Source organism: Typopeltis vanoorti, chromosome 15 (genome assembly GCF_054136105.1).
Source record: "Typopeltis vanoorti isolate ZY-2024b chromosome 15, IOZ_Tvanoo_1.0, whole genome shotgun sequence".
Classification (NCBI taxonomy): domain Eukaryota; kingdom Metazoa; phylum Arthropoda; class Arachnida; order Uropygi; family Thelyphonidae; genus Typopeltis; species Typopeltis vanoorti.
In genome coordinates this window covers 47369875-47397021 of record NC_143563.1, presented here as the reverse complement: position 1 = coordinate 47397021, position 27147 = coordinate 47369875, and the positions used below count along the sequence as shown (strand labels likewise).

Here is a 27147-nt window from a genome sequence, read left to right as displayed (position 1 = left end):
AAGAATTGTCAGTGCCCTTGACCATTTTGTTTAATTTGAGCCTCAGGTCTGGGTCAATCCCAAGGGGGTGGAAAGAGGGGAAAATAGTTCCGCTGCTGTTGAAAATTACCGGCCAATCAGCATAACAGGAATCATCATCAAGGTCTTGGAGAAAATAGTCAAGATGAAAATACAAGATTGGATAGATGAAAATGGGATACTGTATCGGGGACAGCATGGTTTTGTGAAGGGTAGGTCATGCCTCAATAACTTGCTCACGTATTATAACACAGTGACGGCTGAACTGGATAAGGGTAATTGTTTACAGTGATTCTACTGGACCTTGCTAAGGCCTTTGACAGGATACCACATGGAATTCTAATCAGTAAAATGCAGCATATGGGGATGGATATAGGGTTGGTGTGATGGATAGGAGGGTGGTTGACGCAGAGATATCAGAGAGTGGTTTATTCAGGAGTAGAGTCCAAAAGATGGCCTGTGACTAGAGGTGTGCCACAAGGATCTCTTCTTGGACTACTGCTGTTTAATTTGTTCATTAATGATATAGGAAAGGATCTGAGAGGAACAGTTCATTTGTTTGCAGATGATGCAAAGTTGGGTAAGGCAATAGTGAATGCAGATGATGTCAAAATTTTGCAGGATGATTTGGATAGATTGGAGGTCTGGGCTAAGGAGAATGGATGTCAATTTAATGTGGCAAAATGTAAGGTTATACATTTTGCGGTGAAAAGATTAGCAGCAGTTTACTACATTGCTGGAACTGTACTCCAGGAAATTGATGAGGCACGAGATTTAGGAGTGTTGGTGGATAAGGAGTTGAAGTTTAGGGGGCACATTGCAAAAGTGGCCAAATCAGCTCATCAAATCACTTGGTTGCTGAAGAATATGTTGACAAGCAGAGACAAGCATGTTATTGTTCCTCTGTATCAAGCCTTGATAAGACCCCATCTCGACTACTGTGCCCAGATTTGGTCACCTAGGTTTCTTCTTGATGGGGAGGAGGTTGAGAGGATCCAGAGGCGAGTGACCAAGATGATAGCAGGTCTGTGGAATGAACCTTATGAGAACAGATTGAGGATTTGTGGGGTGCAAAAATTGGTTGATAGGCGGAGGAGGGGAGATATGATTGAGACATTCAAATTACTGAAGGGTTTCTATAAAATTAATTCAGAAGATATTTTTGAGAACAGGGCTGGTTGTGGGAGGACTAGGGGACATCCATGGAAGCTGAGCAAGAGTTTGGTTAGTAAGGGTGAGCTGGGTTCTTTACTTTTAGAGTGGTGAATGAGTGGAATGGGCTGCCAGAGTCTGTGGTGGGTGCTGTGACAGTGAATGAGTTTAAGGCGAGGTATGATAGATACTGTATGAATATCGAATAGTTGTGATGAACATGATTTGGGGCCTCCCTCGATGAGTCTGAGGACTCCCTGGAGTTGCCTGTAATAATAATAATAATTGCAATGTTGAAATGAACTTTAACATGTAAGGATATAGAAGTCATTTTGTCTCCTTACAAGGCTTTGATACAGCTGCACTTGGACTACTTTGCTCTAATTTAGTCTTCTGGGTTCAGAGAAGACTAAGAAGTTGTGGAAAGGCTTCAAAGAAGAGTTATAAAAATGATATCAGGATTATGGAATCTAGTTTATGAGGTTAGACTGAGAGTATGTGGGCTAGAGACACTGGTAGGCAGGAGAAAGAGGAGTAATATGATAGTCTATAAACTTCTGAGAGGGTGTTATAGGATATTAGTTGAAATTTTTCATCATATGGGGAGAAGACAAGGAGACATTCACAGAAGTTTGTGTGCTTTTAAGAAAGGGGGGGGGTGTTAGTTTTTTCTCTCACAGAACTATGAATGAGTGGAACAGTTTGCCCATTGAAGTAGTGAGTGCATCTAGTGTGAATGACTTGAACAGCAGGTGACAGTTGGTGTGGATGATGTATGGCCTCCTTTGATGAACCCTTGATTCCCTGGAGGTCTGATAATAAATCCAGAAGCAATTTCATGTACTTCTTTCTATATTCTCTACTGTTGACTTAACCATCTATGCCCCATCCTCCTGATATTGTGTAAGTGGAAAAAGAAGACTATGTGGGGTAGAGATCATTTTCCTGTGATATCTGTTATTCTGGCTCATGAGAATAGTCTTGAAGACTGTTTTCATAATGTAAAAGAGTTTTCTCATGAGAACAATTACAGAAACAGTCTTGTGATATCTGTAGTGGAGTATTTATTATGTACTCCATCACAAATATCACAGTGGAAAATTGATTAAGCCAACTGGAGCATCTTTTCACATACAGCAGATTTGATCTAGCAACATCACATTATAGAGTATAATTTCAACTGCAGCCATTGTATTTCCAAAAACATGTTGGTTTCCACTTTTCCCAAGACCTTGGCAGTGGAACTTTAAATACATGGCAATTAAGAAAGTGCAAAATAAAACATAGTTCTCAGGTATCCTATCATTATAAATTTATTTTAAACATGCCCAAGCTCACTACATCAGATATCAGAGCAAAAAAGAAAGAAATATGAATCCAATTTATATCTTCTATGGCTATTTTTTCAGTGTTTTTTTTTTTTTTTAACACAGTCTGGCTTCTGAAAAGATTCTACACTACATCACTTTATATAGGTGGGAACATTTATTGGAGATATTTAACAAAATGATTGTGTGGTGTCAGTTTCCTTTGATATAGAAATGGCATTATGATATTGTTTAAGATTTAGGATTTTAAGACGTATAATTTTGGACTTAGAAGGCATCTTCCCCTTTTCTTAAACTTTTCATGTAACTGAACCTTCCAAATGAGATTTGCTGTTTTTCAAGGTCTATGCAACTAAGAGTAGGCTGACTCATAAAGAACTGTTTTAAGAATCATATTGTTTTCTATCAGCATGAACTTAGATGGAACAACTTCTTCCAACCATAAGCAGTATCTTTTATAAAGATTTGTTCATAGAGGTTTTTTGCATTTTGGGTAGCATTAGAATCATAAAATGACAATTGCAACAAGTATTGACAATATTTCTACTTGGGTACTGGAAAATACATTCAGGTTTTTGCAACAGGAGGCTGTCTGTTTGTATATATTTTTGTTAAGAGATGTTATTATTCCAGTTTTAACAGAGGCAAAGTTCCTGTGGCTTAGCTTCAATAAGAAACTTGAAGTTCTTTCCACACATATATCAGTTAAGGAATAAGTGCAGGAGACAGCAAAGAAATTCTCAGTTCCCGTTTTCCATCTTGTGGGGTGGGGTGGGGATTGTTTTTTTGTTTCATCTTTAAACCATGTGTACCTATCCATTCCAAGCGTGATTGTAGGTTTGTAGGTTACAAACTTATTCTTCTGCCAGAGACGACAAATATCCTCTTATGATTGACTCCATCAGCATATCTCCTACTTCATTAGGAAGAGTGGTAGTTTATTTCCAGTGTTGGACCAAATCTAGCCTTCGTTCTTCCTTTGACACCAACAGTTATCTTTGCTTGATAAAAGGAAAATCTTTACCAGACTCCAGCAAAGACAAGAGTATGTTTTGTCCTGGGAACAGTTATATAATGCACATCAGACTGCCATCTGCTCCTTTTGGTATGCATATCAAAGAACAGATTCTAGCTCTAGGTATTATGTTAGACAATATTGCTGGCACACACACACACACCATCAAACCTTTGGCATACTTTTACCCATGCTATTTCTTATTATGCAGAAATAATTGACACTTCCTTCTGTTTACCAGCAGCTCTTAAAAACATAGAGCAGAATACCATGATTAGTTTGCCAGTTTACATAGATAGTGTTAGATTCATCAGCGAGATTTGCCATTCTTCCCAGACCGTGTAATATATAATTAGATCAAACTGAATGCATGAATTTTGCTGCTTAGCTACATGCCATAGAGCTTGCTAATAAAATTAAAATACCACTGAAAGTGTATCTTCTATTATAGCCTTGCTAAGTTCATTACAAAGATTACAGTCTTTGATATATAATACTCGCACTAGTACTTTCTCATGGATCCAACAACTCTCATTATACAGTATAAGTAAACTTCACTTTTCTAACACGTTTGTTGGATCCCAAGCCATACTGGCATCAATATAAATGAAGCTGCAGAGACTGCAGCTAGGTTTGCTAATCCCTTATCAGATCACTACCTGACTGTTCCCTATACTATTACAAGCAAATAAGACAATTAATATCCAGTTATTAATTATGACTTTATAGATTGTACTGGATAAAGCTTAAAATAAAACAGCGAGTTCAGTCTGTGCAGTGGTCATAAAGAAGTTGTTCTTTCTAGGTTCTGCATTGAGTATAGTCACATCATATCTGCTTTCAGTGGAATGACCTTATATACTCAGGCAAATTTTAGCTGAAACAGACATGTATATACCACGTTTTTACATGTTGTTAATATACATAAAAATAATCAATTATATTTTGAGTTTTAACATTCATGTTCTTAATTAGCTCCTGAAATAAATAAGCGTGTATGCGTGTGTGTACTAGGGGGGGGGGATCTGACGCCTATGGCACCCAACCCCCTGAGTTCTGGACTGGTAGGCCTTTCTCCTTGAATTCTGATGACTCGAATTTTGAAGACTCGAAAGGGTTTCCCCCTGGCGCCTACATCGTCCAACCCCTGCAAATTATTCTGAAAAAGCTATGAAAAAAAAAATTGAGTTATAAAAATTTTACTTACTTTGCATATGTTACTCACGTGCCACCTAACAGCACTATTCCACAAGGCAAACTACCTATGTGGTGCATACATACATGTATCTTCTTCTTTACTATTGAATATGGACATGCTCTTTATTTGTATTCATACACCTTTCTAATTTTTAGTGTTTGTTGGCACTTGAATATAGTGCAATCTTGACTAGAAAAAGAAACAAGTGGAAAAAGTAAATCCACATGTAAACACATGAAAATTGATCTACAAATAAAAATGAAAATTATAAAAAAAAAAAATAATTATCTGATAATTATATTTTAAAAATTCTGTACTAGGTACATAATGTCCTGCTTCTTATTTAGTTTTCAAAGTTGATTTTTACGAGTCATGACACGTTAAAAACGTCTTTACCATAATTTCCCCTCCTATGTGTGTACACAACATCTTCATGTAGGACACATCTGTAATATAACAATTCCATAATGTAGCACTTTTTGGTAAAGTTAAGTTTTTAAGTAGAAAGCAGTCAAAGAATAGATCCTAATGCTTCATGGCCTTAAAAAAAACTTCAGAGAAATAGGTAACACTTTTAGTCTGCTATGGGGAGCTTTATGAAGAGAAGAAAGAAGCTACTGTTCAGTCATCTCTTGATAATTTTATATGGAAGATTGAACAGCCAAATTTACTTTTTTTTCCCTTCCTATTTTCTGATGTTATTTATACTTTATTATATTGCTTTGCACTAGTAATTACATAGTGAAATTTAATTTACATGCACATCCTGTGAATGAAACTAATAGAAATAACCTTTAAAACATGTAAAAGCAATAGGATGTGATTAATGGGTGAGGGAAGTTAAATCTGACTTACATAAAATTCAAGTTATGTAAAGTTTGTTAAATGTAACTTATGTAAGTTGGGAATTATTTATATATGACATATGCCTGACATACAATTTTTAATCTTGGACATGGGACATTGGTCAAAATAGCCAGTGCTAAAAATTTGCCATCCTAGTTGTCCAAATGGTTAGCATATCTGCTCTTCAACTAAACTGATGCAGGTTCATATCCTTCCATGGGCACAAATGTGTGTGATTGTCCTTAGGCGGGAGATGAATTTCATTGCCAGATGCAAGATCCCTACTCTGCTTGGAGACCTGAAGTAGCTTAACATTCCATATTTGGTCTCCACAGCAAGGTTTTTGGACCGTGCAAAAATTTCTATAAAAATACCAAAAATATATAGAATTCAATTTTAAAAAATGGAAAAAATGCTTAGCCCTATCCCCTCCCTCCCCCACAGACACACAGTATTAATATACTATATGTTTACAAAAATCGTTCATGGATGAGAGTCAGCATAAAATCTGCCTCTAGTACTAAAAAACAGGAAATGGTAGAGAAGTCAAGTTGTTGACTCTATTCAGGTAAATATGAAGTATGTGAATGTACATATCAACTGAAACTTGATCTTGGCAAAAATTATATAGTGATGCAACAGCCTGTTTTCTTATGATTATTACAGTGCCTCAAGTGCTATGTGAAATGGAAAGAGTTATTGCAGATTCTTCATTTTCATCTTCTGCTTTGGAGAGTTTTCTCTTTACTCTGAAGGAGATATGGATGAAGTAAGTGATATGCTCACTGTCTGTAATTGCAAAATTTATGTTTATATTGCCTTTCTGATTTATGCAATAAATACCTTCTGAAAATATCATAATAATCAAGAGCTAATTTTATGTAAGAAATGAAGTTAAAATGGAAGTTGGATGCCTAGATAAAGTAATCTTCAGATTCATGTGGAGTTATTTGCTAGTTTGTTTTATTTTAAAGATTTTATTTTGGGTTTTGTAGTTGTTAAAATTATGTAAAAACTAGGTGATAAATAGTTTTATAGAGTTGTTTTAATGGATCTAAGTCAAAAAACATCCTTCTTTATGATGTAGTTCCTTATCTTGAAGAAATTATTAGAATTCAATTATGTAGAGTATAAGGAACTACTGTATATTGTGTTTCTTCCACGTCGAAGAAATACAACATAAATCAGCATAAAGACATGTACTTACCATAAAATATATAAATGAGTAGAAGGTCAAAGTGATGCAAGGTGACTGAACTGGATCATTGTTGTACACAGCTGTATATGTGTTGATTCAAGAGTGGCAATGCCATCCACTCAGCTAACCAGGTCAGCGATAGGTATAATTCTTTTAACTTATTTGTAATATCTGAATGAAAAATACCCACTTTCTTAACTCAGCTCAGCTAGCTAGCTAAGCTATCAGCTAACGCCTTTTTATTCCCGTATATACGGGAGTAGGCGAGGCCATTTAGCCCTATCTAACTTTTGGAGACTGAGTGGGCAGTTCAATCTCCACTGGTACCCAATCAGAGACAGATGGCCCATGGCTATCACTAATTAAGCGGTACGCAGTGAAGAGAGGCGGCTCAAATGTGCCGCCATCTCGTGGTCTCTAACCCTAACACAATATATTTAATGTCTGAAATAATGTGGGTTCTACGGTCGATTTTCTTGAGTTTACAGGACGAAAAACCCGAGTTTCCGGGAGGAAAAACCTGCTTACCCGTGCCAGAGATCGACTAACTCGGGAACCGGTCGAAAAAAGGCTTAGAAAAATTTCCTCTAGTCGCCGACTAGACTCGAAACCAAGACTTCCTTCGTGCGGCCTAGCGCGGTGGTGTGCAAACGCCACATCCACTGAGCTACACAGGCTCTTTCTTAACTCAAAACTTAGTTTTTGGAATTATAAAGTTGAGTTACCCCAAAAACTGAACTTATTTCTGAGCATATGAGTCAATAAAAAATTAATACATAAATAAATAAAATTTAGGCTATTATTGGAAAGAACCTATATGAAGTCAGCCTATATACACACAGAGAGAGAGAGAGAAAGAAAGAGAGTGCATTAGGTGTAACCTATTATCACTTTAGAGATACCTCACATCTCAATATCTTAATACTTTTTAAAACAAAATTTTCAAGTCCTCAATACCATACTTTTTTAATCCCATATCACAGTTTTTCTCTCCACAGATATCACAACTATTGTTAATATATCACCTCTCTTGCTATTCTTTAAACATTTTAACCAGCCTTGGTATTTTTGTTTAAATTATTATTTATATGAAATTAATTGAGAACAACATGTTTAATTTTCTGTGAATAGTAATCCATGTAAATTTGTCTTTTCCAAACTGATTAAAGAATGCATGCTATTTATAGACCTAATGCAGTTACCTCATAGCCTTAATTGCTTTTCAGCATCTGAATGACCTGGAGCTATCACTGTCATGTCAGGCTAAAGTAAATTTCCGAACTCTTTCTCAACACAGTTTACACAGAGTTAACCATCTGTAGAGGTCTGATCTGATCCTTTATACAGTATTTATAGCAGCTTTTGTAGAGCTAACAAAAAGTACTTTTAAATTTTAATCTTGAATCTTATAAACTTATAATGAGAAAATGAGATGACAAACTATTGGATCATCTCTATTGCTGTGTTAATACTGTGCATTATCCTCACCTACTGCTTTTATTGTACCTTCTACTACGTTTAGTTTTCATCTCAAGAAGCACCTGATCCTTATAGTATCAGTGCAATTCTAAATTCTATTCTAAGCTATTCTATTGTGAGATTGACTACTATTCTACTATTGCCTTTATTATGTACTGTACTTCTCTCTCATCCCCACACAGTTTATGTGGTGATGAGAGAGAGAGAGAGAGAATAAAACTGAAAGTGACATTAAGAATACTTTTAGTGCTCATAAACAAAACAAATAAACAGCTTGCATTGGAATTGCTTTTTATGAAACTAAAGTGTAAAAGTTTGGTTGTGTGTGTGTGTTAATTTTTTTTTATAGTTGTACAGCTTAAAGATTCAAAACTTGTGGTATGCTAGTAGGAGCAGTTAAAAGTACATTAAAAGGAAGACTTATTAATATTCAACAGAATGCAAATTGTAAATTCTTGATAAAGACTGATGGACAAGGATTGGTCCAAAAATAATCAAAGTTTCAAGAATAAATGAATGAAAAGTTATTCTGGCAAGGAACCATCCATCCAAAAATTACATTTTCGAAATTAAATAGTATTCAAAAATACATGTACAGTGAGATGATTATCAGTAGATGCAGAATTTAAGTCATTTCAATAATTTTTAGATATATAATATTCCAAGATATTCAGAAGAAACTGCCAATTAAAAGCTGTAAATTAACAGATTTGCATAAGAAGTGAATGTGCATGTCAGCTGACTATTAAATTTCTGAGAGTTGGTTCATCATTCTCAGTCTCTTTCATTATGATTAATCATCTGTTTGCAGTTTGTAATCCATCAGCTTCATATAAAGCATTGCAAAGTTGCCCATTCTCAGTTCTCTGCAGATAATGTCAAGTGTTGAGGATCATGTATAAATCATATATAAATAAATAACCATGGTTGAAAGTTATTTTGCTTATAAAACTGCAGCAAAAAAAAATAGTTATATTCATTCAACAATAGTTTAGTTTACCAAATCTGAAGAATGCAGATATGTAGCATATAGACCTCACACTGGTCACCCAAAGCATTATTGCTTTGAGTGACCAGCATGTGAGGTTAATGTTCATCAACTCAGTCTAGATCAAAGAATAAGACTAACATCTCTCCATTTAGTTACTTCAGAAATGAACATCTGATGATGAGATAAGCATTACTCATGAGAATCATCTTTGGCTGCTTTTTTGTTATATACACATACCTTTAAAGTTTATGAAATTTAAAATTTCATAAAATTTTACAAGGGATAAAGTCTAAAAATAAAACAATTGGACTCTTGTAATGTGGAAGAACGTACAGGTACCCTGGTCATACAACACATTAGGTTCCAGAAGGAAAAGTTGGGTCTTGTGATTTTAGAAATAATAAAAAAATAGATAACTTACAGTAGCAAACAAATTAATCCGAGCACACATTTTAAAGAACAATTTTAATTTCTCAAGTGTAAAAATTAAACTCCAACTTTACCTAATAATTTATATGTGCTTCTCTGTTCTTAACAAGTTCATTAATTCACTTAGGCATGGACTCTACCAACATAGAACACATTTTCTTATTTCTGCATCTCAAAACCATACTTTTTTTTTTAATGGATTGTATTAAGTTATCCTTTGCATCACAATTTAATTTTCTCTTTTTCACTATGGCCCATAAATTTTCTATTGGGTTAATGTCAGGAGAATTACCTGGCCACTGAAGCAATTGGATGTTATGATTTTTGAGGAACTCTTTCATTTTTATTTATTTATTTATTTTTGAAGTGTGGCATGGAGTGAGATCCTGTTGGAAAACGAATTCTTTGTCTTTCTGAATCTGTGGAACTACTCTTTTCTGCACTTTTTTTATGTATTGGCCACTTTTCATCATACTGTCAACAGGTACAAGTGATCCTGGACTGTCATGTGTAAAACAATCCCAGAACATCTGAGATTTTTAGCTGGGTGTTTAGGAGCTTGTTGAAGGCGGGTGGGTGGAAGCAGTCTTTTCAGCCACTGATTTGCAAACATAGGGTACCTGCTCTCTTTGGACAAAGAAATGGCTCTGATCTGAGGATGCAACTATCTTCCACTTCTCAACAGTAAAATCTTTGTACACCTTTGCCCACTGGAGCCTCTTTTTCTGCATAGCCTTCATCAACAGTTGTTTCTTTTTTGGCCTGTGGGCAGTCCTCCCCTGCTTCCAACAGTCTTTGACGGACTGTCATGTCAGCAACATTAATCCCACTAGCTGGCATCTCCATTTAAGTCTACAGTAGACAATCTCAGATTCATTTGTCTTTTCCTAATTTATAAATAATCTTGAGTAAGTCTAGTTTCCCTTATTTGCTCATATTTTCTTTTTCAGTCAGGAGAACCTTGTTCTCCTGACTGAAACCTCTTTAAAATAACTTTGAGTCGTGTATGTGTGTGTGTGCTGAGAAAGAGTACATATTTTCAGACACTTTCTTGGAGATCTATTCATTTTATAGCTACACAAAATGAATAAAATGCTACATATGTCAACTTGTTTATACTATTATAAATGCAGAACACTATTAATAAACATCATAGAGCTTTTAATTAAAGCAGTTAAAACATGTAGCACTCAACTAAAATAGTGAACCAAAACCAAAATTATTGTGAACTGCAACAAAAAGTAAACCAAAAACTGACAAAAATTTGGCTTGTTCATATTAATTTGTTCACCACTGAACCTAAAGGAAGAAAATATTAAAATTTTCATCCATGTATCAAGGGCATTCTTAGCTTCTGCCTTCTTTATAAGATTTTGTCGTGTCTAGATTCAGCAAAGGAGAGCGGCTTTATTTAGTGTTAATTAAAAATTACTTCAAATCCCAGAACTGTCTGAATTTGCAGAACATAGTAGGACTTCCAGTACAGGGTCCTCTAGAAAAAGGACTGCACAAAGCAAATTTCTTGTAGAATGATTTATATTGTAGAAAGATTGGGGTACATTCCAAAGTAATGCCTCCATTGTGATAACTCCTTATTCAAAGGAGATATACCAGTGAAATTAAGAAAAAAAAGAAAAAAAAATTGAAATTTCTACTTTATTTTTTGCACTCTTTCTCAAAATAACCCACTTCCTTTGCATTTTCTCCACTATTAACAATTTTTTCAAAGAATTCAAATAAAATGCTTGGTTTGGTTTTGAAATTTGACCTCTGTTTTTGATCTATTCATCATTTTAGGAAATAACCAGAAGTATGGAAATATCAAGTTAGGAAATAACCAGAAGTATGGAATCATATCTAGACAGGTCAAAGCAGAGGTTTGGAAAATAACCTGAAGACTTATTACAGCGGCATTGAAAAACATGTTAATACAGTGAAGAAAATGTATTGAAAGAGATAACGATTATGTTAGAAAATGGTGCATAAACATCTCTTGAGTGGGGAGCTATCGCAGTGGGGACATTAGTTTTGGATCAGCCCTTGTATATAGAGTTCTGAGGTGCTGCAACATAACTCTAATCCTGCATGACATGTATGATGGATTGTGTTCATTCTCATTGTGGGAGATAGTGCTCCTTAACACTGCTTGTTTCAGTTAATTAATTTTTTGTTATTGTTGTTGTTTTGCAGATCATTAAGACTTGTGTAAAATGAGATCATGCTTCTCTATTCCAACTCATTTCATATTAGCATTGTTGAATTTTCTGTTATGTATGTTAAGTGCCTTCATAATGTAATTGGAAGAACAATAGTACATTGTACCCTTAGATTGGAAAGGATCTGAGTTCGATTCTCGTTATAATGAGCAGACTCTTTATATGGGCTTTTTCGGTTGAAGGTGATTTAGTCAATCTTGTTTGGATATAGCAGGGTTGATGATAAACCCAAAAACTTGGGGGTTTCATCCTGCATACCAGCAAATTGGCCAGAACACGCTCAGTTTACCAACCAAACATACTATTGATGGTGGGCATTAGATGACATTGCATATAGATGAGGGTAGTGGAGTTCTTTGTAGTTGGGGGATTAAGTAAGTAGTGAAGATTGTGAAATTGTGTGTAGTGGAGTAAAATGCCCTCCCTTGGTGAGTCCTTGGACTCCTTGAAGGTTCATGTAATAATATGCTTACAAATTCCAGTCCGATTCATACTGAGGATATTCTTGATACAGACAAAAATTTTATAATAATATTTCCTTCTTTTATGCAAGTCATCCATTTTTTTTTAATTCTCTCTCTCTCTTTCCTTCCCCAAACTTGTCTACTTATGTTTCTGTTAGTAAAACAAATGGCAGTTTTCTTGGCAATTGCTGGCATTGTTATTGAATCAAAGATTGTCATCAGCTGTGAGATTTTTCAAGCTAGAAGAATAGTTTAGATCCTGAGATAATATCTCATGTCATCAGGTCTAAAAAAAAAAATACAAGAATAGTTGTGAACACTGCTGATGGGATTTCCCATCAGTCTTATCAACATCTGCATAACTTAGATAACAAGTTAATCTACAGTTTCTCTACTGGATTTAATCAACACAGAATAGATTGCAAAATTTATAAGCAGTGATCCATAATAAAGAGAAAACTGATAAACAGTGGTTATAATATAAATGGAATTATATTTGTTTTCTTGGACATATTTGAAGTGCTTAGTTTATTAAATGTCAAAAAGATAGTAATGTGCTGTAAAGGATAGCATGAAGCTCCAGATTACTTAAACTTATATAATTTTTTTCCATACAAAAAATTAAAATCATTTTATGTACTTGCTATCTATTGTAAAAATGTTTTTTCTTCTACAGTTGTGTCCATTTATGATAGTATATTTGAACAGATAGGAATATTATTAATCCATTGGCCAATAATTTTTTCATCCATTGAGGTTATAATACTGAAGTGATTCTGTTGCCATTGTATTGTTAACTGCTTTTAACTAAGGAATTCCAATTTTTGGATGAGTTGATGGAGGCTTATTGCTAAAATTAGTTTGGCCAGTTGAAAGTTAAAACTGAAAGAGGATGCTGAGTTTTTAGATTGCAAAATATATAGCAAAACAAGGATGTGTATGGGCAAGTGGTTAAAAAACCAGCAGATGTGTTTCTTCAGCATTTGGAGTTTGTAGGACTTAAGAAAAAAACAGTGTGGAGAAGGCTGTTCTAAAGAATATAAATAAATTATTCTATCTCATCTGTTTCTTTCATGTGAAAGAATACTGGCAAAAACATTTATAAAAATAAATAAAATGAAAGAAGAGAATGAGAAGTGGGTGCAGCAAGTTTGTAGTGGAAAACTGTGTATGAATGTCGACTAATAGTTGCATTTTTTTTTTACCAGATTAACAGGAAGTAGAAGAATGATAGTGTCCAGTTCAGCAGAATACTGCTCATTAAAATACCATAAGAAAAGGCAGAAAACATAGCTTTGAGAAAGTTATTGAAGTGAGTCTGTGCTTTTAACTGGGCTTCTGGATATGACAAGCATTTTTAGGGAGGATTTTGATTTATATATTATTAGCAGTTGAATAGGGGAATTAATAAAAGAACATCGAGTAAGTTTTTGAAGAATGAGGAGGCAATAGATACGTTATGCTATAGATATGCTAGAGATGTAAGCCATCTCAGCAAGAGAAATTAAAAGGTGGTGAAGTGAGATATTTTTTATGAGAAAGAAGACAGAAGCATGATTTGGTACGAGTAAAGTTCACTAAGTTATCCATTCCACTGGAGAATAACAAGATCAGTGTTTGACTTTGACATTGACTATAAATCTTGAAGCTTAAAACATTTTAGCATTAATCAGACTTATGACTATGCAGTTTAACTTAAGTATCAACGCGGATAAAATCTAAAGGGAATAGAAGGAGGGTTTTGTCTTGCTGTTTCATTCCGTTATTAGGAACTCTTTTGCAACTTTGTGCAACAGAATCAATTCGTTGATTCGTAACACTGCAGAAAGATAAGTAAATTTTTAAAATTTTTGCTAATAACACTGAGTTAATCTATTATATTTATTTTATAAGTGGACAAGATAGACCAGGTTATTTAGATTTAAGTAAAATGACTATATTTCTTTAAACTGCATATTGTTGGTGTGGCACCTATGCATTAGCAGAACAATGGTGACTAGTAAGCTAAATTTGCATGATTTTATCCAGTGTAAAATTTGTGAGATGAAGATTTTTGAGATGTGGTAAGTTATCTAATCTTCTGGTAGGCAGGTGAATAATATGTGTGAGAAGGTTATTTGTATGAATATGTATGATAGTGATATACCTTAGCATCTCTACTAACTGGTCACTGCAGTTGGATATAATGAAAATAGTATAATACATTTTTGAAATAGCTTTCATAAGAAGTTGAAACAAAAATGAATAGTTTCACAAAAGTTCTTTTATACATTTTTAATTTTTATTTTTCAAGTAAAGTTAAGGTCTTGTTTGCCTTTTCACGTGGAGGCCAGCGCTCCGTTGAAGAAACAACACAATTACTTCAGGTTTTGGGAGCTCAAGAACAGGATAAGCAGGTAAAAAATTTTGTTATAAATCTTATTCATTCCATTTGCTTTAACTTCTTAAGTGCCAAGTTGGTTTTTTTTCACCTAGGCTAAGGTTAATTACCCCCTTCCAGGTTGCTTTATTATGAAATCTATATTTTCAATTATATAAAAAACAAAACAGATATAAAACAGTATATATAGAACTACAGTTGTCCTCTCTGCAACAAGCCTTTGTTGTGTGTGTGTGTGTACACGCACGCATGAACATTTCATTGGTTCTTATTCTGCTCATTCTGCAAAACATATTTACAAATAGTTTATTTGCAATCAATATACTTGATTAAATAGAAACTGAATTTAGCAGTTTAGTCCATCAGGCTTAGAAAAACATTCTCTTGCTATTCTCCGTCTAATATAAGAAAAATGTGGTCTGTGAGGGACGTTATTCTGAAAGTAATACCTCCATTAGATATATTCCTACCCAAAAGTGATGTTAGAAAGAAAAAAAAAAACGAATGGTTTGATGTCCCTACTTTTTTTCATACACCATTCCCACATAATATCCCACCCTTTCAATACATTTTTTCTACTGCATAACAAGTTGCAGAGCCATCATAATAAAACAGTAGGTTATAGGAATTATGTTCTCACCTCTTCTTTGACCTGTTCAGAATGGATGCCCTTGATATGTTGCTTCAGTTTAGGAAATAAGCAGAAGTCTGCTGTAGTCAAGTCCTGTCTATTGGATTTGAAGTTGTAGAGGATGCCCATAACTTCAAGTCTGGTCTCTTTAACAGCCATTAAGTGAAATAAGTTGTGGAATGTATTCCCTACAGGCTGTAAGGAATACATTCCATATTATGTCTGTCACCACCCTCTTCTTATCTATGCTTCATATCCATCCTCATTTATTGCCATTTACATAATTTGCATATGTAATCCTGTCATGCACATTTGCAAAGTCCAGTATTATCATAGCCACTATGATAATGTTAGGCTCTACACTATGATAATGTTTCTTTCATCCAGCTTAACTGTCACTTTGCTTTCTCAAGGGTAAAGCTTTACTAAACTCTACATCCTAAAATCCTTAACTTTTCCCCAATCACATCTTCAGATACTGAGAGATGTGTAACTGCTGCCTCTGTCTTGGAGCTTCCTTCATGCAAAGGAACCGTCTTCCTCTCTTTCCACTTTGGAGACCTTTGCCAGAGCTAAGATTTAAACAAATTAGAGGCATTCCTAATTCTCTTGCACATTCTCATAATACACATGCCAATATTAAATGCCTGCATAGTGCAATTGGAAGAAAGACATAACAATGCACCCTTCAACTGGGAAAGAACCTTAGTTTGATTCTCATTGTGATGAAAGGAATCTTTTTTGAGCATTTTCAATTAAGGTGAGTTAGCTGATCCCATACAGAGGTAACAGTATTTTTCTCTCAGAAACTCAGGTTTTTCATCTTGCACACAGGCAAATCGGTTGTGAGAACACACATAATTTACAGACAAAATATACTGTTAGTGATAGTGGTGGACAGTAGATAGCATGGTGCGTGTGTGTGTTGATGTTGTCGTGTAATTGCAGGCTTGAGGAGAGGTAGGGGTTGTGTAGTGGAGTAGTGTTCCCTCCCATGATGAGTCCTTGGAGGTGTCACACGATAATAATAATATCCCACCCAATCTCATGGCTGTATTCATAGTTATATTTCATAACATTCTAAGCTACTTCAGTTCATCAATGTGCCAGTTTCTGTCACATCAACAACTGCATTATCTAAGCCCAGATGATGTACCCTTGCAAAATAACCACACAGTAATGCAGCTATTACTTCTACTGCATCAGTACTCTTTAAAGTTATCCTTCCACAATTATTTTGCCTCTTACTCACTACATAGAAATAATTGGCTTACTTAGCTAATTTTCTGTCATAATATAATTTTTCCCTCCTTACTATGATAATCACCTTTCTTGCCTGTGTGTTGTATGTCCATGAGTCTGCTAGTCACCTTTCTCTTTATCTAGTTGATTGCCTCTAGGGATAGGTCAAAAATATCCTTAAAGTCACCTGGATATGCTGTCATCTCGCATTCCTGTACTATATGGTAAATGGTTTGGGTCTCGGCTCCACAGGGACAGTAGAGATTTGGTATCTTACCCCACTTTGAAAGTAAGTCTCCACATACACCATGGCCTGTATGAATCCTTTTTGCCTTCTTCCATATATTCCTGGGCAGGTCAAATCCAGATGGTTTTTGGATCTACTCACCATACTGTCATTCTGGCTAAGAAGATTACGGGCGGTTTTTATGGTAGGTCTTCTGGATTTTAGTCTATTAGATAAAGCATATGGAATAAATTCATGTATTGAGAGAGTTTGGTTATTTAAAATTCCTTTATATTCACGAAGCAAGGCTTCCTGTCATCGCAGTTCTGGAGGTGCAATATGGCTCAAAGTGGGGAGCCATTGTAAGGGTGTACTCCTAATGCAGCCTGTTATAAACGCAGAGTGAAGTTGAGTATCTAGTTTATTGATATGGTAACTATTAAGCCAGACGGGAGCACCATACTCTGCTGCACTGTAAACTAAACTCATTGCAGTGCACCACAGAGTTGTGGCACTTGAGCCCCGTATAGTACCACAAAGCTTCTGAACTATGTTATTTCTGGTGCGAACTTTAGCAGCGATATTGATCATATGCTGTTTATATGTCAGAGTTATTCCCAGATATTTAGGTGTCGGATTAAACGAAATTAATGTTCCATCAGCATATATCTCTGGTTTTTGATTTACAAGACTATTGTTCAGGTGAAAGCAAGAACATTCGGTTTTACCAGAATTTTGTGTTAATTTCCATTTTTTATAGAACTGCCATAAAGCCAACAGATCATTTGTCAATATTTCTTCAGTTCTTTTGATAGACATCGCTGATCTCCAAAGCTAGTTCATCTGCATAAGCAAACTTCCTGCTGGCTGTTTCAAGAATATCTGCAATGTAAAGGCTAAAAAGCAGTGATGCGAGCACTGAGCCCTGAGATAATCCATTCTTAAGCACTCTCTGTTTACTGATGCTTCCTCTGGTGACTACCCTGAAATATCGATCACACAGCAAGTTGTTTAGGAGATGACCCAATATTTTACATGGGATGACCTTAAGAAATTTATATATGAGTCCCTCCCTCCAAACAGTATTGTAAGCAGCTGTTAAGTCCATAAAGACTGCAGTAGTCTTCAGGCATCTTTGAAATCCTGCTTCAATGTAGGTTGCTAACAGTGGCGGCCCGTGAAGCTTTAAGTGGGAGTGCTGCCTATACAAAATAATTTTTAAAAAAATTCTTTTTTTCCTAATCAGTAACCAATTTAGTGCTGCCTATACAAAATAATTTTTAAAAAAATTCTTTTTTTCCTAATCAGTAACCAATTTATTAATAAATTTATTAATAAATTGGTTACTGATTAGGAAAAAAAGAATTTTTTTAAAAATTATTTTGTATAGGCAGCACCCCCCCACTTAAAGCTTCACGGGCCGCCACTGGTTGTTAAGCTGAGAATTTGATCTGTGCAGCCGCGATCTCTTCTGAACCCTGCTTGTTCTATTGGAACACGTCAAAATTTTATCACTGATCCTGTTCAATATTAGTCTCTCCAACAATTTGTAGGTTAGGTGGCACTTATAAGGGCTATGGGGCGATAGCTTTCAGTTCTGTCTGCTGGCTTACCTGGTTTTAACACAGCAATGATTTTTGTCCTTTTAAATTCTTTAGGAACGCACCCATTTTCAAGTATATCGTTAAAGAACTTAGCTAGCCACAATCTTGCATAAGGTCCACAGTACATCAGGAATTCATTATGAACATTGTCAAATCCAGGAGCCTTCCCCATTTTGATATTTTGAAGCACCAAGGATATTTCCTCACTGGAAAAAAGCAGAGAGAATTGTTGATTCTTTTGAGTTACAGACTTCATAGCCTTTAGTTTGCATTTTACCTATTTAGTACATTCTTTATCTATCGGAGCTTTAGAAAGTGAAACAGTATGAGCAGCTATCTGATTCGGATCAACAAGAGGAGATTTCTTTGGTACAGAGGGGCTTGAACCAAACTTTTTAAGTAGCAACTAGGCTTTTCTACTAGAGTGTTTGTAATCTTGTAATCTATGTTTTCAGTTATTTGAATCCACTTTTCCCTACGAGCAGCATTGAGACTATGGAGCAGTTTTCCTATCTCAGGATCCTTACTTTCAAGGAATTCCCGATATAGGGATTCACTTTCATTGGTCCATCCAGGCACGTATTCTTTTTGGTAGTCAAAGAATGTGTATTTTTGCCACCACTATAACTACTCGTGAACCATGCATAGTTTTTGTAAGTTGGGGGAATTCTTCTAAGGCATGCGTCTAGATCCGCAGTGAAGTTTTCCCAGTCGGCTTTTTGGAAATTCCATCTTGGTCTAGGAAATGATATCACTGGAATTTGGGCTCCTAAATCCATAAAGATGGGACGGTGCTGGCTATTTGGAAAAACCTCAAGAATATGTCTGAAAGTCTGTAGAGGCTGATTTTCACTATCAGTGGAGACAAATGTCAAATCTGGGTCAAAGTTTGTCATAATCTCCAACTCGGTAGTTCCATATCCAGGTTGGTAGTGCCAGCTGGCCTGGTTGGCTGAGTGGTTAGCATATCTGCTCTCCAGCCAAAAGACTGTGGGTTCGAATCCTGCCTTGGGCATGGATGTTATGATTGTCTGTGAAAATACTTGTGGGGGTGGCGGTGGGCAATAGATGCCATTAGTGTAGATGATGATGGTAGTTGCGGTTCGCTTTAGTTCGCTGTAGATTAATAAACTGAATTAATGTGAAACTGTGTGTTTACGAATATTAATTTCTCTCATAATCTTGGAATTAGATACTGATTTTGAGACATCAAAATAATTATTTCAGTTTTCAGTTTATTATCGAAATATTTAATTTGAAATTATTCAGTTTTCCCATAAGATTTATACAAATCATTTGATTTGCTTAACCCCTTAACGTACCAATTAAAAATCACAGAAAGCGGTTGTTTTTCTGCCAATTTTTTGGGCGACGGTGATTTGCTAGATCAAATTCATCATTATTTGAAAAATAATGATGAATTTGTGCAAACGAAATAGCCGATACACGCCATTGGCAACTTTTCTCGGCTGAAAGGAAATAGGCACAAGATTGTCTAGCGTCTATATTCGGTTTTATTTATATGTGAAACCAAAATTCAAAATCAATTTTGGTGCAATAAACAAAAGACGTGTCACAGACATCTTTGTATGTTAAGGGGTTAAATTTATATATGAAATTTAGTACATGGTATAACTGTATGAATATCACAATAGCAACACCTCGTCTCACTCCATTTCAAAATTTAGGGTTCAAAGAACATCCCTTTAGTTTTTCCTAAATAATAGAGAAGAGATCCATGCAATGTTTGGTTGCCATTGGCTTCTGCAAGATACAGATAATTTAGAGAAACAAGCTTTTCTTGAATATAATCAGATATGCAACATATAAATACAATTTTCATCACACATGGGCAAGATAATATGCCACAAATTTTGAAGTATGTTATACTGTTGTGATAGTTATTACACCCTCTGTCCAAAAAGAAACCGAACTTTTGATATGAAATAAAACACAGGCCAATTATAATTATTCAAATCATTTATTTCAATCAATATACTCTCCCTCAGCTTCAATACAGCATTTGGCACAGTCAATTAATTCATTAAATGAGTTTTTTATATCGGTTTTTGGGATACTGTTGAGGGGCGTGGTTACTGCCACTTGAACATTTTCAGTGGTGTCGTATTGCTTTCTTTTCATTGACAAATGAAGTCAGGGGAAGAGAAAGAAGTCACTGGGTGCTAAATCAGGTGAATATGGCGAGTGATTCAACACAAACTTGGTTTTTGCTCGAAAACTGTCTCACAATGTTCGAGCGATGAGATGGTGCATTATCGTGCAAAAGTGACCAGCTGCCTGCATCATGATATTCATGCTGTACACGACAAATTCTCACTATCAATCACTTCAAAACTTTGAGATAAAACTCACCATTGACCATTTGGCCATTTGTAGATAATGCCTTTGGAATCATAGAAACAAATCAGCATTGTCTTTACTTTTGACTTCTCCAAGTGACATTTTTTTATGCCCCCCCATTCTGGTAGTCTCCACTCAGCACTCTGGTGCTTTGTTTTGGGCTCATACTCAAAACACCATGTTTCGTCACCAGTAATGATCGTTTCAAGGAAATTTGAGTCCTTACGAGCGGTTTTAATGAGGTCCTTGCAGTGTTCAATTCGATACATTTTTTGGTCGTCGGTCAACATGTGGTGAACAAATCGTGAATTCAATTTATGAAAGCCCAAATCCTTGGTCAAAATGTTGTGTACAGTTGATTTTAGAATCCCCAATTCATCTTCAATCAATCTCATGGACAATTTCGGGTTTTCTTTGATGAAATCACGCACTTTTTGGATGTTAACTTCGCTCAGTCCAGTTTTTGGACGGCCCGGCTTTTCGTCTTCCCCAAGCCTCACAACCACTTTGAAATTGCTTAAACCACTCATAAACTTGAGTATGGGATAAGCATTCATCACCATATGCTTTTTGAAGCATTTCATGCATTTTGGTAAAACTTTTACCAAGTTTAACACAAAAGTCATTCGCAGCTCTCTGTTTGAAACTCATTTTCCGACCGTTCGTCAAAACACAGTCACTCTTGGCACTATAACTCTTCTTCTAATGAAACAGATGTCATAAACAGTTGACGCAACATTAATGAAGGTTGCCACTTTCGACAACAAAAAGATGCAACAGGTGGCACCATTAGTTTCTTCTATTTTCGAAAAGTTCAGTTTCTTTTCGGACAGAGGGTGTATAATGGGTTTTCACGTGTAGTAAGTAGGCTGAAATGTATGAAAGGCAATAATAAAATAACAAGTAATAGCAGTACGAGTAAAAAAATAAGCTAATCAAATCAAACTCCACTATTGTTGACTCCCCCCCCCCCCGCGCTTTTTGTGTTTTGCCTTATTTTGTTTCTTTGCACTAAACATCAGTGTTATGTAATAGATGCATTATTGTTTTAGTTTTTCCATTTATTTAAAATCATACATACATTCACATTTGTATTGTATTGCAGGTTTTGAAGTTTTGGATGACTGGTTTAAGCACCCAGTATAAAACTCGGATCTTATCATCTTCCATGCAACAAGGAATTGCAAAGAGTGATCATTTGTAAAACCATTCTGCATAAATGGAAGATATATGTAGGAATTATTTATGACTTTTATAAGAATTGTACATTTAAATGTTACCAGTGTTCTACAATACCTTTTCTATGCAGAGTGCACCTTGAAAGTGCTTGTGTATCAAATGATCATGGCTTTATAGCAAACATTTGAATTAAGTGAATAAATTTCATTTTTAAAACATTCTTTTTTCAATGTACACAACACATCAGCATCATTGGCAGTCATGTAGATGAGTATATTTGTCTTCTAGACAGCTATTGGGGAATCAAGAGATTGGCCGATTAGGCTGATACACAATTTGCATGACTTTCCATGATAGTGACATACTTCCAGGAGGAACTGATGGTTGAGGAGCATTTGTCCATACAGTCTTGATTCTCTTTTCTTATTCTTTTCTTTTCGATCTCTAGCCATTTCTGTCATCTCTCTCTCTCTCTAAAACTTGATAATTGTAACCTTTTCTTCTAGGACTATACCCAAGTTCTTTTTTGGTCTACCTCTTAATCGTCTTCCTCCAATAATACCATTCAAGACTATATTTGATAATTTTTGAAAGGACATTCTCTGTAGGTGTTCAAACCATCTTAATTTCTGTTTAAGAATTATAGCTATGATATCTTCTCTGCAGTTTAATTCATGTTTGATTTGCTCATTTGTTTTGTGTTCTGACCAGTAAAGTCTTATTTATTTTTCTTAAGCATTTCATTTTTCGAATGCTCTGATTTTGAGAGTGTGCACAACTCCTTTTTTACTCTGAATTTCTGTTTTTATTTTATTAAATTTGGCAGTTGCTTTGGTATTGTTATAATAATTTGTAATGAAGGTTTGTAGTTCTGAATTTAACGTCGTAGATTTTAAGATGTTTATAATTTTGTACTTGTTAGTTGAATCAAATGCTTGTTTGAAGTCAATAAAACTGCAGTATATAGGTAAGTTTTATGCCTAGTACTTTTCAGCCATTCTTTAAATGTGTCATGCCCTCTCCTGGCAAGTGTGTTTCAGCAATACCTATTATATCCCACTTAATCTTTCTCTCTCTCTGGCTCTTTCTCCATTTCCATCTTTATCCTGGTTTAAGAAGAGTCCTTATATTCACTGTTAGAAGGTGCATTATTTTTTGAGCTAAGCACATAACATATTTCTCAACTGTTTCCTGTGATCTAAAAACAGTTGCATTAACTGTCCCCAGACATGATAACATTATCTTAATTTAGTAATGATTCTTTATTCATAGGGGTGTTGGCAGTTGTAATGCAGCTGGTTTGCCACTTCTCTGCTGCATTTGCCTTGTAGCTTAGCTGAGCATGATGGGAGAGAAGGCAGACTTCCAATCTACAAAAAGAACAAATTAAGATAGGAAAGATTCACTCCTAGCCCTCGAATACTCCAATAGCACTGGGGGAAGGAGTAAGAATATAAGAAAGAAAGAAGAGTAGGGGACCAGTCTACATATAATATATGTGAAATGGGAGGAGGTGGAGTAGACATGTAAATATGGCATAGGTAGTGTGAACAGTGGAAAAAGAAGTGAACATAAAGATAGTTGAATCTGGATAGTAGAATTAGCAGGAAGTGAAACATTAACTTTGACCCAATAAATGACTGACACGCTGAGGACTATAGAGAGAGAAAGAGGAAAGATTGCTGCTCAGGATTGTCTTTCAAGATAGAGAGCAAAATTTTTTTGCTTATTGCTATAGAATGGAGACATAACAGCTATTAAAAAATCAGATAGTACAATGAAAAGGACATACTGCAAGAGGTGATATTCAGAATGGACAAAAACAATATTGAATGGTATTCCAGAGATGGAAAGAGTTCTATTGGAAAATAAATAAATAAATATATATATATATATATATATATATATATATATATATTTGAAGGATGAGATTAAAGAGATGGCTGGGTCTTAGTGGTATAGAAAAACTCAGTATAGAGGAATGGAAGAATTTAAGGAAACCCTTCATCTAGCACTGGGCAGAAAATAGCTGAACAATAACAAGGATATGCTGCAATAAATGGGACATGTCAAGGCCAGAAATGGTAGTGGTTGGACTGTTTATTAACTCTCACAAATGAGTTGATAACCAGTGCAAGAATAGAAATGGAAATATATGGTTTTTCCCATGAGAACAGAATTAACAGATCTGTTAAGAACTGTTAATGGTAACAAAGGAAGTATTCCCTCTCAGCTTACATGACATCTACAAGGACTCATCATGGGAGAGCACTCCATGCAACACACTATCCATATTATTTAATCCTCATCTCTACACTATGCTACACTTCACTATTCATGCACACAGTGCCATCTGTCATCCACTAATAGTAATTTTCATCTTTTAAGTTATATGTATACTCTGGCCAATCTGTTTTTATGCAGGATGAAAAACTTGCATTTCCAGGAGAAAAGACTTTTCAATTGCCATATGAGATTTGCTAACTCACTTTCATTTGAAAAGTTCATGTATATTCCTCTCATCACAAAGAGAATTAAATTCAGGTCTTTTTCAATTGAAGGACATGAAGTACTATCATTCTTCCAGTTTCACTGCAGAAGCACTTAGTGGGATATCATTATAGGACTAGAAGTGTGGAGAATGATCCAAGTTAAATGTTTAGGAAATTAAAAATATAAAATAATTGGTTTGGTGAGGTGGAAAAGAGAGAGAGAGAGATTACGATCATTATGGATAGTTTAAATTAGAGATAGCATCTGAGACCAAGGAGAATGCACTTATTCAGTTTATGAGGGACTTCTGCATTAGCAAGTACATAAACAGAGCTTGTAAAGACCAAGATTCTTGAATTTGATAACAGCATTGTAGGATCTTATTGTGAACATAGTGCTGAATTTGAATCCAATTGGTGAATTGGCCATAACTGTTGTGTATAAGACAGCTATATGTAGGCTCCTTGTTAAGTTAAGGATATGCAAGGCAAATTGAGAAGAAATTATTATTAACATCTGACCTCCATGTATCAGAAACTCATTGTGGGAGGTACACACTATTGCACACAATGCTCATCCAACCATGCCTTAAAATGATTTAATGTGTCTACATTCACAACATAATCATGCAATGCATTCCACTCACCAACCACTCCATGCAAAGAACCTGTTCCTCACTCCTCTGTTAATGCCCTCTTTATAAAGTTTCCAGCAATGGCCTTTTGTTTTAACACTCCCCTCTCATTTTATGAAAAATCTCTTCCATGTCAACCTGATAACAACCCCTGACTAGTTTGTCTCAATCAATCCCCCCCCCCCCCTTTCACGAGACTTCGGAATTAACATTTTCTCAATCTGTCCTTGAACTTCACATTCCAAAGACCACTGACAACCTTTGTGAATCTTCTCTGGATCCTTTCCAACATATCCTCATCACCATGAAAATCCAGTGACCAGATCTGTGCACCATAATCCATATGAGGCCTGATCAAGGCTTTATGCAGTGGCATCGTAACTTCCTTTTTTTATTTCTGCATGTCAGGGTCCTCTGCATCATTGGTGTTATCTAATGTGATGTCTTCACAACTTGTGCAATGTGGCTCCTGAATTTCAGGTCCTTTTCCACCATCACTCCCAGATCTCTCATTTTCTCTACCTCCTTTAAAGTATCCCCACCAAGTATATACTTTGCATCTCGTTGCTTATCAAATTTCAAAACCTTACACTTTGCAACATTGGTCCACTAACCTGCCCATTCATGCAATCTATTTAAGTCCTCCTGCAAGGCCATAACATCTACATTACTCTCCCCAGTTTTGCATCGTTAAACCTATCCCAGTATCGTTTTGGGACCAATTGTTGTTCAATTTGTACATTAATGATATTGAGATAGGTTTAACTAGTGATATGCAACTGTTTGCAGATGATGCAAAATTGATGAGAAGTGTGATATCCCATAAGAGGAAGGTCACTAGTGGTGACCTTTCTCTTACAGGATACCACACTCGTATATACAACTTTCTGATACATATCTGACAGCCAGTCACTGATCCAACTCAGAAGTCTGTTATCCAATCTCATCTGTTTCAATATATTTACCAGTTTGTCATGTGACAGTCTATCAAAAGCTTTTGCAAAATCTAAGTATACCACTGTACGTGCATCTCCCTTGTCCAAGACATTTGTCACCTTGTTATAGCATATACGTAAGTTAGATAAATATGATCTTCCCTTAACAAACCCATGCTGATAACCACAAATACTGCCATTTTCAACCCAATTCTGTATCCTACTTCTCATCAGTCTCTCTCTCTAGTACCTTCACCACAACTCCAGATATACAGATTGGCCTATAATTTGAAGCCACAGCCTTATCACCACCTTTATGATGTGGAACAATTTTACATTCTTTCCACTCCCTTGGAACTTGTGCTGTTGTCAGACTCTTACTAAACAAGCATGTCAGTTTTACTGCCAGTTTCCTGGAATATTCTCTTAAGAGGTGATATCAAATCCTATTAAGGTTATTTATTTCCTCAAATACATCCTGCTCACTCACAATTAAGCCATCCTCTCCTATGTCTTCTACATTTAAGTTCCTCATGATTCCACATGAGGAACTTAAATACTTAATATCTAAAAAACTCTGTAAGTTGTTTTTTCTTTTCCTGATTTGCCAATTTCTGCTTGTACTGAAAACTTTTGTTTTCCTTACTAACTGAGTCACTCTCCTGGCTTGTTCTTTTTACTCTTCATGAAATTGATTATTACCATTATTCATCTTGTACTACCTCCAAAGTACCTTTTTCTTCCAGATTTTATGGTTAACCCACTCATTCATCCATTTAACGCTTACCTTTTCAGCATTTTGGCCTTTGGAATACATTCACACATTAATGCTGTTATGTATTTCTTTGTCAGTTCCCAAACAGCATTTTTTTCCTTACTGCTCAACCTCATTCCATGCTATAGCTCCAAGTTGTCCCCTAAGCTTGTCATAATCATAATCACCAGCCTTATAATTACACATATATCCTTTCCTCACAAAAGTCTGCATATGACTACCACAACCCAGGTGATCACTTCATAATCACTCTCACTAACTGGAGAAAAGTGTGAAACATCGCCATCATCAAATTCCTGCCATATACCCTCAAGAGGTGTACAGGATATGATAGTACTGAGAAATTTACATCA

The 27147-nt window shown here is 35.5% G+C and overlaps 1 protein-coding gene across 1 annotated transcript in view; it reads left to right on the top strand.

Annotated features, from left to right (window-relative positions):
• Positions 1-22175, top strand: part of BHD (folliculin) — a 175974-nt gene extending 153799 nt beyond the window's left edge. Inside the window, exons 9-11 of the mRNA XM_090405342.1 lie at positions 6224-6326; positions 14628-14730; positions 21884-22175. Coding sequence (XP_090261468.1) covers positions 6224-6326; positions 14628-14730; positions 21884-21982 — 305 coding nt within the window. The 3' untranslated portion in view covers positions 21983-22175. The remainder of the gene's footprint in view (positions 1-6223; positions 6327-14627; positions 14731-21883) is intronic.
• The last annotated feature ends 4972 nt before the right edge of the window (positions 22176-27147 follow it).